General features: G+C 36.9%; 1 protein-coding gene across 7 annotated transcripts in view; it reads right to left on the bottom strand.

The window, feature by feature from the left end:
• Window positions 1–15985, bottom strand: part of TTC3 (tetratricopeptide repeat domain 3) — a 55565-nt gene that overhangs the window by 35071 nt on the left and 4509 nt on the right. For 5 of the 7 annotated variants that reach the window (XR_011902848.1, XM_072329230.1, XM_072329264.1 and 2 more), the window contains exons 4-15: window positions 15036–15168; window positions 14555–14642; window positions 13390–13443; window positions 10759–10882; window positions 9791–9876; window positions 9411–9505; window positions 8227–8289; window positions 7264–7318; window positions 6470–6632; window positions 6311–6359; window positions 5422–5581; window positions 3667–3721 (exon numbers count right to left, since the gene is read on the bottom strand). Coding sequence is in view for 6 of the 7 variants with exons in the window: in XM_072329230.1 (XP_072185331.1) it covers window positions 3667–3721; window positions 5422–5581; window positions 6311–6359; window positions 6470–6632; window positions 7264–7318; window positions 8227–8289; window positions 9411–9505; window positions 9791–9876; window positions 10759–10882; window positions 13390–13443; window positions 14555–14642; window positions 15036–15168 (1125 nt within the window). In the remaining variant the exon portion in view is untranslated. The remainder of the gene's footprint in view (window positions 1–3666; window positions 3722–5421; window positions 5582–6310; window positions 6360–6469; window positions 6633–7263; window positions 7319–8226; window positions 8290–9410; window positions 9506–9790; window positions 9877–10758; window positions 10883–13389; window positions 13444–14554; window positions 14643–15035; window positions 15169–15985) is intronic. The other 2 variants (XM_072329255.1, XM_072329272.1) reach the window with 2 other exon arrangements.

Here is a 15985-nt window from a genome sequence, read left to right as displayed (position 1 = left end):
ATTTTGCATATTTGTATTTTAAAATATCGAAATACATTAATCACAGAAAAACACTGATCTATCCATTTGACTTATCTCACTCAGGACAGCAAAATGTCTAATAGATTCACAGGGAACCTCCCACTGATTTTTTCACTGAAAACCACTTCATTACATAAAATCGGAATTAATCCAAACAAAATTCAGGTGTCACCAAGACTGAATATGTTCAGAATTGTTTTGCAAACCATTTATTGAAAATGAGACAGGAGACTGCACAGGTGCCGGCTGTAACACTAATAGTCAATATAAATTTTAAAGACATTAAATTTAAAGACATCTAAATGATGGAAAACAATATTTTCAGAGTCAGACATTTCAAGCATATAATCAGTTTACCATTTGGAGATGAGTATTCTATTCTCTTCTCTTCATTAAACAAGTTTCTGTCTGTTAAGGAACTGATATATCATCCAAAATGGAATCTTAATGAAAATAAAGCAATAAAAACCTTTCCTTGCACAAGATAATTAATCAGCCTAATTATTTCACACTGAATGAACTTAACATTGAAAGCCATTAAATAAAAATGATTTTAGGGAAAAATTTCCTGCATGAATGATTACTCTCGCATAGCAACCAACTTAAGATAATCCCTGAACAATTCTAATTCAGCATGACTTACTTGCTACTTTCATTTCATAAGACGCTACTCTTAGATTTTAAAAAGTACATTCAATTCAATAGCAAACATAATTCACTTACCCCACCACCATTTTAAAGTATTAGCACAAATGACACTGCTTTTCATAGAGATTCTCATTAGGAACAAACAAATGTATTTAACAGAAACATACACATGCTCAAAAAAATAGCACATGCAAACAAAAACTGTAACGAAAAAGGACAGTGCTGTTAAAATAAGATACAGCGGCATAAAGTTCCTTTACATGAAACCTCCTGCGAGTCACAAGCCTTTATGAGAACAAAGGGTACGAAAGAGAAAGCTGTCCCTCCCCAACCACACCAAACATGTATCGGCTAGTCATTCAATGCATAACCCCTCCTTTCACATCAAAGCCAAATCAAATATTTTCTTCTACATCAGTACTGACATAATGAGTATCGGGGAGAAGGAAGCAAGAATAGAAAGAAAAAGTACGGAATCATCCACATCATTTTTTCCCCCCCCCCAACAACTTCAACGCATTTCATAATCCTACAATCTCCTCAGCCTGGAAGAATTTGCAGTTCTATCCCTGCATTCAGTCTTTCATTACCCCTCTTCCTTAACCTCTCTAACATGAGTTATCCTTCTCGCTCAGGAAAAGTGAAACCAGGCATTTTACTTGCCAGTTGCTTCAGACTTGTTCAAAAATCCCTGTGGCCGCAGTACATCTCGTATTTTTTCTCATTAACGCTGATACTTGGAAATAAATTCAGGGCTTTCAGCAATGAATTCAAGCTCCTCAGAAAACTGACATCCTTTTTTTTTTCCTCCCTAGACAAACAGGACATCTGGAGCCTAAAAGCAGATTCTCAACATTCCACAAGCCTTGAGGAGGTACGCTGTATTATCAACTCAGAGTCGATAATACAGGCGCCCTAACAAAGTCAAACTGTTAATCAGAAACTTAGTTAACAGACATGTTTCTTGTAAATAAGTTCCTCACCATCTACGGGACCTGGCCTACGTATCACACAGCCTTTTGCTTGGATAACACCTCCCCATGCAACCTTTGGACCACCAAAGACCCCTCCTACCAAAACCCATATTAACACAGCACATGTGTAGCATTAGATTTTAATATGTACAGCAATTCTAGGGACAGGTGGGAACGTCATGGTAACTGTATGGATGTTCAAATGTTATAGTGTATAAAATCTCTGTGCTGTAGATCCTGGGTACATATGTTATTCTTTCCTTTAATAATCCCACCCACACTAGGTTAGATATTTAGAAACTTTCAAATGGGGAAGCACAGGTAACAGACATAATAATCTTCTCTAGGATAAAAGGGGGTATTGTCTGTGCTTAATCAACGTGAACATAAGATCTTTGACTCTACTAAAGCAGAATGTCTTAGCCAGCAATGTTATCTGATTAATCAAGGACAATTAGCTCCCTTTGGAGAATTAGGAAGAACAGAACTTTTCAGCTTGTTCTTAGGTGACCAGATCAGGATAAAAAGAGGAACATTCCCCAAATGACCACCAGGGCTGCTGAAGACCCACAAACAACCCCACAAAAGCACAGGCGGACAGGAAAGCAGACAGCAGAGGATGGACTGCCCAATCCCCCACAGAAAGCAGCATCTCCCCTGAGTGTATGGGAATAGGCTCATTGCACACCAGTTAATAAATCCACTTTTCTGACAACATTACCACGTAATACCCTTTCAACAAACTAGTCTTGACTTCTTCTTTGGAGTCTTTCTACATTTTCCACTCCGTAATAAATGAAGACTTCAAGATATTTGCATATGTACAAAGTCTACAAATCATGATTATTTTTTCCTACTGCTTGTTTTTAAATAGTACTTTGCAGTACTTCTTCATTGGCTTCCTAAGGTCAAATTTTGAGATGCTTCATACTTTGGCATCTGTTCAGCTAATTATTTAAGCATGTGAGGTCTACAGAAGAGCACAGCTGAGCACTTCAACCTTCAGACTTCTCCCTGTTCAGGACTATAGAAGGACCTGCTGCAATGGAGGTCAATGGAGGGAATACACCACAGACATGCACCTGGTCACACAGTATCACAGTATCGTGCGAGTTGGAAGGGACCTTAGAGATCATCGAGTCCAACTCCCGGGATTCGAGCCTTTCTGTGTAGCAGAGCAGCATTTCTACCACTTGCGCCACAGGGGGGATTCGAACCCCGGGCCTCCGGTGTTGCAAGCAGCACCTTATACCACTGCGCCACCGGGGGCACACTTAATAGCCCAGATACTGCAGGAAACATATTCCACACAAACCTTACAACTAACAATAATTTCTGAATGTCAGAGAAATCTCTTAGGAATTTTCAATTCAAGTAGGTTTACCAAATGATAAAAGCAGACAAAGCTCAGGAGAATTCACTTTGAAGATGAGAGCTGCTCCTGCTTAAAATGAACACACTCAATATGGGAAGGTGATTCCAGGACTGTGGTATATTTGGGGTTAGCAGGTTCTTCTACTAATGTGTTCTTCTAATTTAAAGAAACACACGAGCAATAAAACATACCAACTTCCTCCTCTTGAAGTTCGTAGCAAAACATTACCTCTGTCAAATAGTTTGTAATATCCTTTCTCTCTAACTGCAAGATTATTTTCTTAAAGACAATACGGAGCTTATAGTAATCAAACAAATTATTAATACTAAAACAACAACATCTGTAATGTTAGTCCCTAAAGATCCAAAAACAAGGAAAGTTATTTCCAGCCTCTAACTCAGCATTTTACTTTCCAGTTCCACTTTAAATTCCAAGATCATCCATATAAATTAGATTGAAACTACAAAAGAGGAAAGGAAATAAGACACAGAAATAGGAGGAACTGAGTTACTGCACCAAACAGGAAGAAAAACCAATAACATAATAACTTATTGTTGTGAAAATGGCACTACATAAACTTGCTTATTAATAACAACAACAGTGAATGAAGAACTGACCCAGACTTGATAAACGGTAAAACAAACTCACTTGGTGGAAAGTCCGAAGACCACACTTTGTTTTCTGTCCTGGGCATGTTGGTCACCTAATGCCAAATACAATAGTTCGGTTTTACACAGAAAATAAAAAGCAAACAGGTATTATTCAAGCTTCACAGTCACTTCCCTGCATATTAACAGAAACAATCTTTAAATCTAAAAACTGATTTGCCCATTTCAGTCCTGTCTGGAAATTACAATTAAACTAAAAATCACAGATTCAACAATGAAAGCACCCATTCTATCATATATTGTGTCCCCTAAGAAAATTTGTTACTCAAACTGTACTCATACACACGCTTTTCCCTAATTTCAAATCAATTTACACTATCTAAAAATGGCAGCTTTTTTGAAGTAACATAGTTTAAGATAAATTTATACAGACCTACAATATGAAGATCTGCATGTGCAAAGGCAGATTCAAGTTCTCATAAGACAGTCAAAAACTTGAAGCACTTCTTGTACGTTCTGGACCTGTCTTTTCCAGCAAGTTATTCCAACTAACATTTCCCTCCCTTTGCCTTTGTACCTTAGTTTCATTTTCCTAACTATTGCGTCATCTTTACTCATTGTCCCACCCTCCTATAAAAACTGAGAAGGTTGTTTGCTGAGTTTAATCCACAACAGCACAGAAAGCCTTTGCATTTTAACAGTGAAGTAATACTCTAAAAGGCAGAGTTATAGGCTTTTGTTGGCAGATTTCTTGTACCATCCTTTTCTACTCCTTAGTTTATTTTTTCTGAACAAAACTCAGTCCTGATCAGAGAAGAAAGTTTAAGTCTCATTTTATCTTAAGTCTTCCTCACCAAAAAGTGAATAAAAATAATTTAGTAGAACACTTATGCTTGCAAACAGGTACTTAAAATTTAAGAATTAACTTGGACTCAACGATCATTATGGACCACTTCCAACCTGGGACATCTGTGATTCTGATTTCTAACAGTATATTATGCTTGTTTCAAGCACACAAGCCAGACACATGACCGAGAACTACAAAATCCTAGTTTTAAATATAAGTCAGTTAAAAGAATCATAGAATGGCCTGAGTTGAAAAGGACCTCAAAGCTCATCTAGTTTCAACCCTCCTGCTATGTGCAGGGTCGCCAACCACCAGACCAGGCTGCCCAGAGCCACATCCAGCCTGGCCTTGAATGCCTCCAGGGATGGGGCATCCACAACCTCCTTGGGCAACCTGTTCCAGTGCATCACCACTGTGATGAAAAACTCTGTGTGAAAAACTTCCTCCTAATATCTAACCAAAACCTCCCCTGTCTCAGTTTAAAACCATTCCCCCTTGTTCTCTCACTGTCCACCCTCATAAACAGGAAGGGAAATGGCTGTTTATATGCTCCCTTCAAGTACTGGAAAGCCACAATGAGATCACCCCAGAGCCTTCTAGGGGTACTACTCAAACAACACTGTATCCTGTAGAGGAAAAAGCTGCTTCACAGAACAACAAAATAATAGTCTGTAAACGTGCAAATATCTTAGCACTGCAATATCAGTACAAAATGTTCCTATTTAGGAAAAACCCTGTATATGATTTAACTTTTGCAAAAGCATTTTCCACTGAACTCAATTATATCAGGGCACACTAGCAGAATCCTCTTGAACTGAGAGCAGTCTCAATCTAAGGGCACTCCTCTTGCACTTAGCTGAGAAAGTAAACAATTACTAAAATACTATCAGAGCAAAATTTCTGCCAAGCATTAATTGGCATAGTCCAGAATGGAGAAAATTAACATACTGGTAGTCTCGGAATCCCGTCTGTAGCATATCTTATGGTGGTATCATGTTTTTGATGATAATGGTCATCTTTATGATCGAACTGCATTTGCTTTCTGTCCTTCTCTATTTCTTTCTGCTCTTGAGAAATGATCAAATGAGATTTTGAAGAACCGAAGTCCCTGAAAAGTAAAAAGAGAAAACCCTAGTTTTTCCAGTGTTAACATTTAAGGTATATCACATATATATGCTGTGAATAAAATAAATAAAAGCCTACCCTCACATAAGCTGTCATGCCACAAACATGATCAAGCATTGATCAAACATATATATATATTTTAAGACTCCAAGGTACACAGTCTTAGCTTAAGCAAAGATCTCTAATGAAAAAAAAAAAATCATACAAGGAAAAAGAAACAAACCCCACACAATTTCCTACAGATAGATGGCACATCACCAAAAGTAGACCAGCAGAAACCAGAACAGTCTTTCATAGGCATTTAATGCAAGAGTTAAGGATTATGCTGTAACACAGTTGAATGTATGAATACAGAACCCCTCTCAATTCTTTTGCCTTCTCCAGAGAGATTAAAACAGATGCGACAAAACCAAGTTCCTATTTACTGGGATTCACATTATTTTTTAGCATTGCCACAGTTCATTTCCTAGAACTTAATACACTGAAGGAGACCACTTGGAACTAGAAAGCATCAGAAGATAGCTTATTTAGAACCTAGAAGTCCTCTTTACTACTAGGCCACATTCTGGCTGCAGTTCTGGTAGTCTTATTTCTTTCATTTTTATTTCTTAAACTGTAATATATCAGTAAACATCTATGACATATGTTACTTAAATCTTATGCTAAGCATTGTTAATTAAGAAAAAAAATAGCAAATTTAGCAGTTGCTTACTTTTTCTCAAGAAGCAAATTCTTTGGTTTCTGCTTATATTCTTTAGTACCTATAGAAAATTTTATAGGAAGGTAAAAAAATTAGCTGTTTTTGAGGGAAAGTTACCAACAAATGAGATTACCTTTTTTCAAGGCAAATCTTGAAATCAGAAAAGGTTACCCTTGATTTCTTCCAATGTCTTCTTTAACTTGTCATTTTGTTGAATAAGATCCTTAAGTCCATCAAGAATATTCTTGCACAGTTCCTGAGCTCTCTCATTAGCTTCTAAAGCCAGTTCATGTTCCCCCAGTAATGACAGCGCCTTACAGAAGTGGTAATGACCCTATGTGGATATCAGTTTAAGTGTTCATTCACTCAAATAAGGAAATACTCTATACTTAAAACAGTTGACATGCACTGGACAGTATGAAGTAAAAACTGCACACTAAAATATCTATTGCACCCGCAGATAACCAAAGTTTTCAACTACTCAGCACACTGAAACAGAAACTAATTCATCAGAAGCAGAATCTAGCCTCTGGCTTCAGAGAAAATGTTTTGTTTTTTCCTCTCAATTTCAACCATTGATTTGCAATTCTGTACCTACCCCTTCTTTAATCTCCTTTAGTCCAAGAATAGAAGGAAATACATTTTGCTCATTAAACACGCTTTTCATTACTCTATGGACTACATGAACATTTTTTAAAGCACTATGATAACGCAGCTATGCATTATGAAGTAATACGCGTTTTCTTCTTCACACGTGCAGAACATCATGTATGCAAAGCACCAAAATAACATTTTTTACATAAATATGCAAGAAAGCTACGTGCTTGTCTGACTGAAGCAGGCACTCCCAGACACTCTACTCATGCAGATATGAACACTTCCTATCTGTGTGATTCAGACACTGAGATCCTACGTTGATTTACGACACCAGCAAAAGACAATTTTGAAACATGTATGAAACCAACCTTTGGCCAATTAGGCTTTAAAATAGTGGCCCTTTTTCCATCAGCAAGGGCTCTCCTTAGAGAAAAGGAAGAAAAAAAGAAGAGATATTTATTATTCAGACTTCAAGAAAATCTACAGACAAGGGCTTCAGTGTACATAGCATTGCAATAAATTAATAAAAGAACAGTTCATTCACCTGCAAAAAGGCCAGAGAGAATTAACATAACTGGGAATTCTTAAGGAAGGAGATGACTGAAATTATCTGAGAAGACTACTTCAGGTGAAGTAGAAAAAAACAAAGTCAGTGGCTTGGCACTGGAGACCTCATTGCTATTAGCTACTCACCAATGGTCACGTAAAGACACACCAGATGTGGACAAATAGGACTTCGAGAATAACAAATAAGTATCTAATATCCATTAAAAGTATCATGCATAGTAAAAATCAAATGTAATGTGCAGAGGGTTGAGCACAGAACCAGGAAAATGGGCAGAAACTATGAACTGTATGGATGTCAGTTTTTAATTCTATTATTACTTCTTTTTCTTGCAACAATTAGGTGTGGATTAATGATAATCAGACCCTTAAAACTTCAGTTTTACTAACAATAAAATGTATAAAAAAAAACATACATCCACTTTGGTCACAAACAAGATTTTTGGCTTAATATCTGGCTTAATGAACAATAATCCCAGAAACACACTCTTCTCTAAAAGGTTTCATAAATCACAGTGCTCAATGATACCAAGGACTTTTATTTTCCTAGTCATGTAACCTCCTCACCATTCCAAACTTTAAATAGCATTACATACTACCAGCGAATAGAGCTAACATTACTCTTTACTCTTATTATCAACTTCCTGAGGTAGTGACACCACAATTACAATAATACACTTCAGTTTTTTAAATACTTTCTTTGTTCAGTGTCAATTTGCACTTATAGGAGACCACAATATTTCAGATCATAAATAAGAGTTACTTACTTGTACTGCTTCGTGAGAATTAAACAAAGAGCTCGGTTTCCATACAGAAGATGGTTTGCAGGACTTAAGAAAAAAAAATCAAAAAGTTTGTAATAAATATATATTTTTATTTATTTTTATTTTTATTTTATTATAATTATTTTTTTTTTTAATAAATATATTTCAGAAAACTTAAGGAAAAGTTCTCCCAATAACTGTCTGCAAACACCACAGCACAAACACTGCAAACAACTATATACAAGTTTCCTTCAATAGTCTCAGCAACTTACAAGTCACTAACATTATAGTTTTAGTTATGTAGCAACTAAGATTAGTAAAGTGAAAAAAGAAGAAAGATTTAGATTCTGCCCCCAATACTTTGTTGCAACAGATACATCAAAACACAACTCAAGCCATCCAAAGATGCAGATAGTACACTCCCTCCCATCTCTGCTTTGCCTAGGGAAAATCATGGAAAAAGCTAGCTTGACTGTCACATACATCACTTTTTCTTTTGTTCTGCAGTTCTTAACTTCCAATTAAACCAAACATTTCACAAACACTTTTGGATCACCGGTTCTAGAACTGTTTCATCATCATCTGTCTGACTGGGACGATCAAACAGCAGTTCTAAAGAATTAAAGCACTGCTGCCAAAGTATCTACAGAAGAGTGAACTGTGTATGTAATCCAGTGACCACATGAAACAAAAGGAAAAGGATGTAGCTAGCTGAGGTAGAAGTGTGATGATGAAGCAGATGAAAGTCAGCTCAGTCAGGGAAGAAGGAGAAAGAAAATAATGTCCAGGAAGGCTGAAATCAGCTTGAATTTAGCATTGAGATATGACACTATGTACTGTGGGACAAAATCTGAAGAAAGACAACAGCAAAATGCTAATCCCATCAACCGCATGGTTATAAAACTATGGACCAAATTAAAAAATATATATATATATCAAATTCAGAATTACTGTACTTATTATTTAGTCACCTTAGATCAGCTCCAAACCTAACAGAATCTCTCGGAAAGAAAAAGAGCAACCACTAGTATGAAGAAATGGAAAAGGTTGTTTAACACCTTTTTTTTTTTGTTTTAGTTAGACATCATTTGGCTTCTAGCGGCCCATGCAAAACTAAACAAACTCATGACAGATCCCAGTAAGCTCAGTTCATATGACACAACACAATCTAGTTAACCAGCTCTTACCAAAACTCTATGGCTTTAGTATACGATACTATAGCATGATCAATTTTTCCCTGGGAGAACTCCTCATTTCCTTTCTGTTTCATAGATTCACTCTTCTGTGAAATTAAAAAACAATTCAGAAACCACTGTAATTAAACTCTCAGTTGCAACGTGCAGTAAAGAAAACATCTGGTAGTAGACAGCTCCAATGTACAACGGCAACATAAAACAACCAATGTTCTGTTTATTAAGTCAGGATCTCTCAATTAAATCATTTATGTCTGGATAATTACTCACTTAAACTTTTGAAACTTGAATCTTTGATCACTTGGCCATTTTTTTATGGCCAAAAATACCCCGCAACACACAAAAATGACAAACACCCTGATACAGTCTCTTACCTTCCTACAGTTTTCACAGGTGACAGCTTTAAATTCTTCAACTAGATTACAATCTTCCAAAGCAACTTTAGTAATATAATGTTTGCCTGTAGACAAAAATCAGAAAAACGCAACGTAAGATAAATTAATCAAGACAAAAAGTAGAGTTTAGTTTCTGCTAAGAATTGTGATACCTTGTATGGGCGGAAGCAAAATTTGACATAGCAAACAAATGATAGAAACAAATGATGTGACAGAAACTCTTGAAACAAAGGTACCATTTAAAATACCTTGCAAGCCGTAAAACCTTTACGGATTTGCCCTCTTGCAAGCAATCGATTGAAATTTTGTTTCATTTTGATAAAGTTGGGACTTTGGTACTTAACTATAAAAAGATTTTCTGGTTACATGCAAGTCCAGTTCCCACCAGTCACTTATTTATGGTAGTAGCTAAATTAGAGTGTATATATGCAAAAATTAAGAGCAGAATACAAGCTGCCCAACAGGCAAGAAAAAGCATAGGCCTGGCATCTTCTGCCATTTCAACTGAAGTTCTACTGCTAGTGTTAATAGCCTATGGTAATGTTCATGAGCTGTGTAAGCTGAATTTTGAAAGACGAATGTCCAACATCAGAATACAGACAAAATCCTCTGTCAAACTTTTAACAATAAAACCCTATTCATATTACAGTCACATTCCATCCCTACATTAAAGATTGAGAGCCAACAGGCACACAGTTCACAAAGGACTCCAAACTCAGGAATCATTCTGAACACCTGTTCAGAAAGAGTGTGTGCACTGTGAACATGGCAATGTGCAGAAACTCAAGGAAGAACTGACTTAAATAAACAAAAAAAAGCAAAACAGTAACAACACTTTTTCCAGTCACTCTTACAGACACTTTCAAGCTAATATAGCATTACTATTCCATAATCTGAGCACAGGTGACTTTCCACATGACTGTTTCTTCACAAGAGTTCATACTTACATTCACCAAAGAAAGTTTCAAGGTAGAGCCAACCAAAATCACCAAGTTTTTCCAGCTTCTGCAGAATATTGATATCACCTGTACATCTGATCCAATCAAGTGCATCCCTAACATCGAAGAAACCCTAGTTCAATTGAACAAAAGGGGGGGGGGGGAAATCAACAAACAAAACAGTAACTTTATACAAAGTCCTAAATAAATAAATAAATAAAACCCAACACACCAGATAAACCAAGAGTTCATTGGCAATAGCGAAAGTATAAAAAACAGTTCTTGTGTAGCACCCACTTGAGGCACTTGATCCCAATTTGTTAGCCTTTCAAACAGGTGATAGTTCACAAATATAAATATCCAGGTAATTCAAACGCATATTCACAAAAGGCAGACAGACATATTTTCAACAGGAGGCAGGAAAGCCATTCAAATCATAAAATTTGATTTAGAAACTTCTTTTTTTCTTTTTTCCAGTTAAACCACAAAACACAGCAGAAACTAGGAGCTGAAGAGTAAAAGTGAGAAGCATAGAGAAATGAAGAACAGTCAGAGAAAATGAAAGAAAATGAAAAAATTAACAAGCATAGCTCTACCAAATGCTGACTTTGATCATGAAGATGGATCAACGTGCTCCCATAACACAACCTTAGTCAATCATTCACAGTCTTTCAGACTCAATCAGTACCACTGTATGAGAATCTCTTGGAATATTTCCCATCTGCCTCCAAAAAAGAGAGGTTCTGAAGGTTTTTATCATTTCAGTAATCAAGTATAGTCTTATCTATAGCTCTGAAGCCTCATCATACATAGAATCATAGTAGTATTTCATAGAATCATAGAATCACAAAGTTGGAAAGGACCTACAAGATCATCTAGTCCAATGTCCAGCCTGAACCTCCCCTGCCGCAGCTTGGAACAATTCCCTCTAGTCCTATCACCAGTTACACGAGAGAAGAGGCTGACCCCCAGCTCACTACAACCTCCCTTCAGGTAGTTATTGAAAGCAATCAGGCCTCCCCTGAGCCTCCTCTTCTCCAGACAGAACCACCCCAGCTCCTTCATCCTCTCCTCATAAGGCCTGTGCTCCAGACCCCTCACCAGATATGTTGCCCTTCTCTGAACACACTCCAGGGTTCAAAGTCTTTCTTGCACTGAGGGGCCCAAAACCGGACATAGCACTCAAGGTGCGGCCTCCTCAGGATGGATGATGACTTCCTGCTCCTGCTGTCAACGCTAGTTCTGATAAAGCCAGGATGCCTTCTTGTTTATTTGGGCAAGCTGCTGGCTCAAGTTCAGTCAAGCATCAACCAATACACCCAGGTTGGTTTCCTCTATTCAGTATTCCATCCAATCTGCCCCATGCCTGCAGCATTGCCTGGGGGTGCTGTGGCCAAAGTGCAGAATCTGGCACTTGGTATTGTTGAACCTCATCCATTGGCTGCAGCCCTGCTATCCAGCCTGTGTAGACTGCTAATAGGCCAAAGGACTGCAACTGCCAGGTTTACTACTTACTTGCATCTCTAACAGAAATCTCTTTTGACCAGGTGGCTATGATTCACTTGGCTCACTTTTGCACAGTACAACAATAGTTTATATACAGACAGTAGTTATGTGACTTGCTACTGCTATGGTTAACATAATGATGCAATATTAAGAAATGTAAAAATAAAAGACAAATATAATAGAGAAAATGACTCAATAACTGGAGACATGAAATAGTTGAGAAGAGTACAAACATAGGAAAGATATCACAAGCTGACTTCAAAGACCCAGTAGCAATAAGCAACTGGTAAACACTCATTATAGAAACAGTAAGCAAACAAAAAGAAACAAATATCCAAACATAGAAATGGACAAAATTGGGGCAAAATGTATGTAGCATACATAAAACACAGGAAGTATAAGAAAATCAGAAGCAACTTGAACATGCATACCAATGACAATAGCAAGCAAGGCACAAAAGTGTATTATCAAACATAAAAAACAAAAGCAAGTCAATTCTAGAATTAGAAAGAACATCAACAGTAATCATCACAACAAACTCTTAAGAAGCAATGCTTATTCTCCCCACTGTAAATTGAAGCCATTGACTGTAAGTCTCCAAGGAGCTGTAAATGCTAAGCATAACACCTCAAGTAGGGTCGGAGACTAGGAAACATATTTATCAGTAATTTTAATTGTATTATTACTATCTCAAGAGTTCCTCCATTTACTTTTCTTTGTTTTCATCCTTTGTCTGTAATAACCCATTCTGGAAGGTTTCAGTTATACTAACAATTCCTTGTCATTATATGCAAAGTGTTTTTCTTCCCCACTGGCCTATTCCAAGATTTTTAGTGTAATACACAAACACCAGCACAAAAAGAGGACAAGCAAACAACATCAGCAGTAGGACATACAAGCCACCCTCAGAATTCCCACCCATTACGATCTTCTTACACAGACAGTATTTATTTCAGACCTCCTGTCACACAGACACTTTATTTTGTGGCTCAGCGTTGCAACAAGTGGGATGTATCAACATACAGATCTGTATATGTAAGTAATTATTTTAATATTTTGGATACTTGTACAAATATTTTGTTTGTATTCACACATAAAAGAGCACTTCAAGTAAAAAAAATTCAAGAAACTTACATTTTCTAACCTGCTGCCAATTCTCAGTATGCCCCCAATAAAATGCGGCACGTTCTAGCAGAGAGATTTGAAGAAAAATAAGAAAAAGTTAACATCTGTTAATTTTAGTTGCTGTCTGCTCAGGTTCAACTCAATAACATTTTCTATTCTGCGTCAATACAGTGCCATTTGGATAACTGCTCTGGTCCATTTCAACGTTCAAGAAATATTTTTGTATTCAGTAGCTAATCCCCAACTATTGTTGTTGAAAGATAAATGAATAGTGAAGATGCTACGATGTCTGGTTAGGACAGCCAACTGCTTTAGCCACTCCTGCAGTTATTTACACAAAGTACCAGCTGGCACGTCACATGAAAAATATCCAAAACAACAGCACTTCCTCTCCTGAGATCTGGATACTGGATATACTGTCTTTTACAAGAAGATAAAGGCTGAACAATTAAGATCAGCAAAGTATGGGTCAATGGGAATGGGAATACACACGGAGCTCCTCATATAAAGACTGAGAGGCTCCCATGGAGGGAAACAGCACAAAGAACTCATCACATCAGGCGAAGTGGAATAACTGCAGGGACATCCTGAAGTATGAGAAGGTGAAAACAGAGAGCCTGAAGGGGGGAGTGGCACCAAGAGCATAAGCATGAATCCACCAGATGAGTACCTAATAATGTAACAGTAAGGTGGACAGAAAAGCACACTCAAGAGTTCAACACAGAACTTCGGTAAATGAATATGTATATGTATTTTTAATGTCATACTTAAATTCTAAAAGTCTACTATCTTTCCTTCCGCTGCTGAAAACGTTCACGTCATTCTCCCCTCCGCACTGTCAATGCATGAAGTCAACAACAGTATCTATGTTAGAATAATCTGTTGAGCAAGGAAACAATTTGACCAAAAAAAAACCCCCAAACCCGTTCAACTTACTCATCAGGATAAGGTGCCATTTCTTTTTCACGCATGTGACTCTCGTAGCAATTTACAAGGGCCCCAGTCAAACATACTATAAGACTCTGCAAGTACTTAATAAAAACTCTTCCAACTATAAGAAAATCTATGATCTGAAACTAAATTTCTAGAAATCTGTACCTTGACTATTGATTTATTCACTCCAGTAAAAAGGAAATGTCTAAAGTAAAACACAGTATTGAGTTATAATACTTACAACCACTTTTTTAGTCAAATCAACAAGGTCTTCCACAAGCACTAAATCACAGAGTTTCTTCCAATTCCAGTCTAAAATCTGTAAACTGCTGCAAAAAAAGTTACCAATTAGAAAAATAACACTGTTCAACACGGTCTTATCTACTAATAGTTACAGTGATTAGATCTAAGCAAGAACGTGGCTACTAACTAACTCAAATCAAGCATTTCAGAAGGGGGAAAAACAAAAAGACGCAAAGACTTTGGTACCTTTCAAACAGGAGATACCCATTTAAGCACTTAAATACCCGCATGGATTCCAAACTTCAGAAACCCATTCTTAACAGTGTCATCACATTTCCAAGAACTAAGTAACACAGCTCACCGTAAAAACACTCCTGCAGATTGGTTTACCATTACTGAGAGCACAACTGTCACATCTGTTATCCTTCTCAGATGATGAAAAGAAATGCAAAGGCTGATGAATCATTGTGAGAACTTACCCCCAGTCAGCTACCAAATAATTACTTTCACTTTGGAAGAGAAGAGGCCAAAAGATGCGTATTTTAATAATGTTGCAATATTCTCTCAGTTTGTCAACCGGCTGACGGCACCACACTTCACAGGGGTCAACATCTTTAAGAAAACAGTTAAGAACTAGACTATACAATTCAAGCATTGGAAGTAATCAAAGTCCAACTACACATTCAAAATGACCAGTTATTTCCATGATGCATTCTTATGTACTGTTTAATCAGAAAAAGACAATTTGAAACTCCCAACATACCTGATAAACTGAGGTTTCTGTTTATTTTTCTAAACTGAAGGAGGGAATTTATATGGAAGTAAGCATACAGACCTGCTGTCAGACCTTACATTCTTTCACTATGTTCTGAATAGTATTAACATAAATGTATAAATGAATAAATGCTTCCTGCTTTTAACAAGGAGCCTAACAAGGGTTGTGAGCTGCTTAATGGCTAAAAGAGATACTATTTCCAAGGTACAATATGAGCCTCTTGTAGCTGTACCCATTTAATTATTTTCCATGACAAATTTAATGTATTGTGGCATGTAGCAACATAGCACAAAAAGAAAAAAAAATAATCAGAAACAATCTTTTTTCTCTAGGGTTCATTACAGATGTGATATATGGCTCTTCCAAAAAATATAACGCTGTCTTTAAAAGGTAAGGATCCCGATTAGACCACCGAGGTGGCATCAAGTAATCCCAGAGCAGAAGTTCCAATCTGAGTTGGAATAAATGCAAAAATTCATCTCACACAGTGAGACTGGTAGTTAAACCTGAAATCCTACATATTAAATGTTATCATTTCTGTAGTGAATCCAGATTTAATAATTTAGCATACTCTAAAGCCATCTGCTTCTCTGCAACTGTCCAAAAAATGATTATTAAGGATTATAGGTAAATAGTTTTGCAGTCATTAAGAAC

The sequence above is a fragment of the Excalfactoria chinensis genome, chromosome 1, assembly GCF_039878825.1.
Source record: "Excalfactoria chinensis isolate bCotChi1 chromosome 1, bCotChi1.hap2, whole genome shotgun sequence".
NCBI classification, from domain to species: domain Eukaryota; kingdom Metazoa; phylum Chordata; class Aves; order Galliformes; family Phasianidae; genus Excalfactoria; species Excalfactoria chinensis.
Note: the sequence above shows the minus strand (reverse complement) of the source record. Positions and strands in the feature narration are given on the sequence as shown.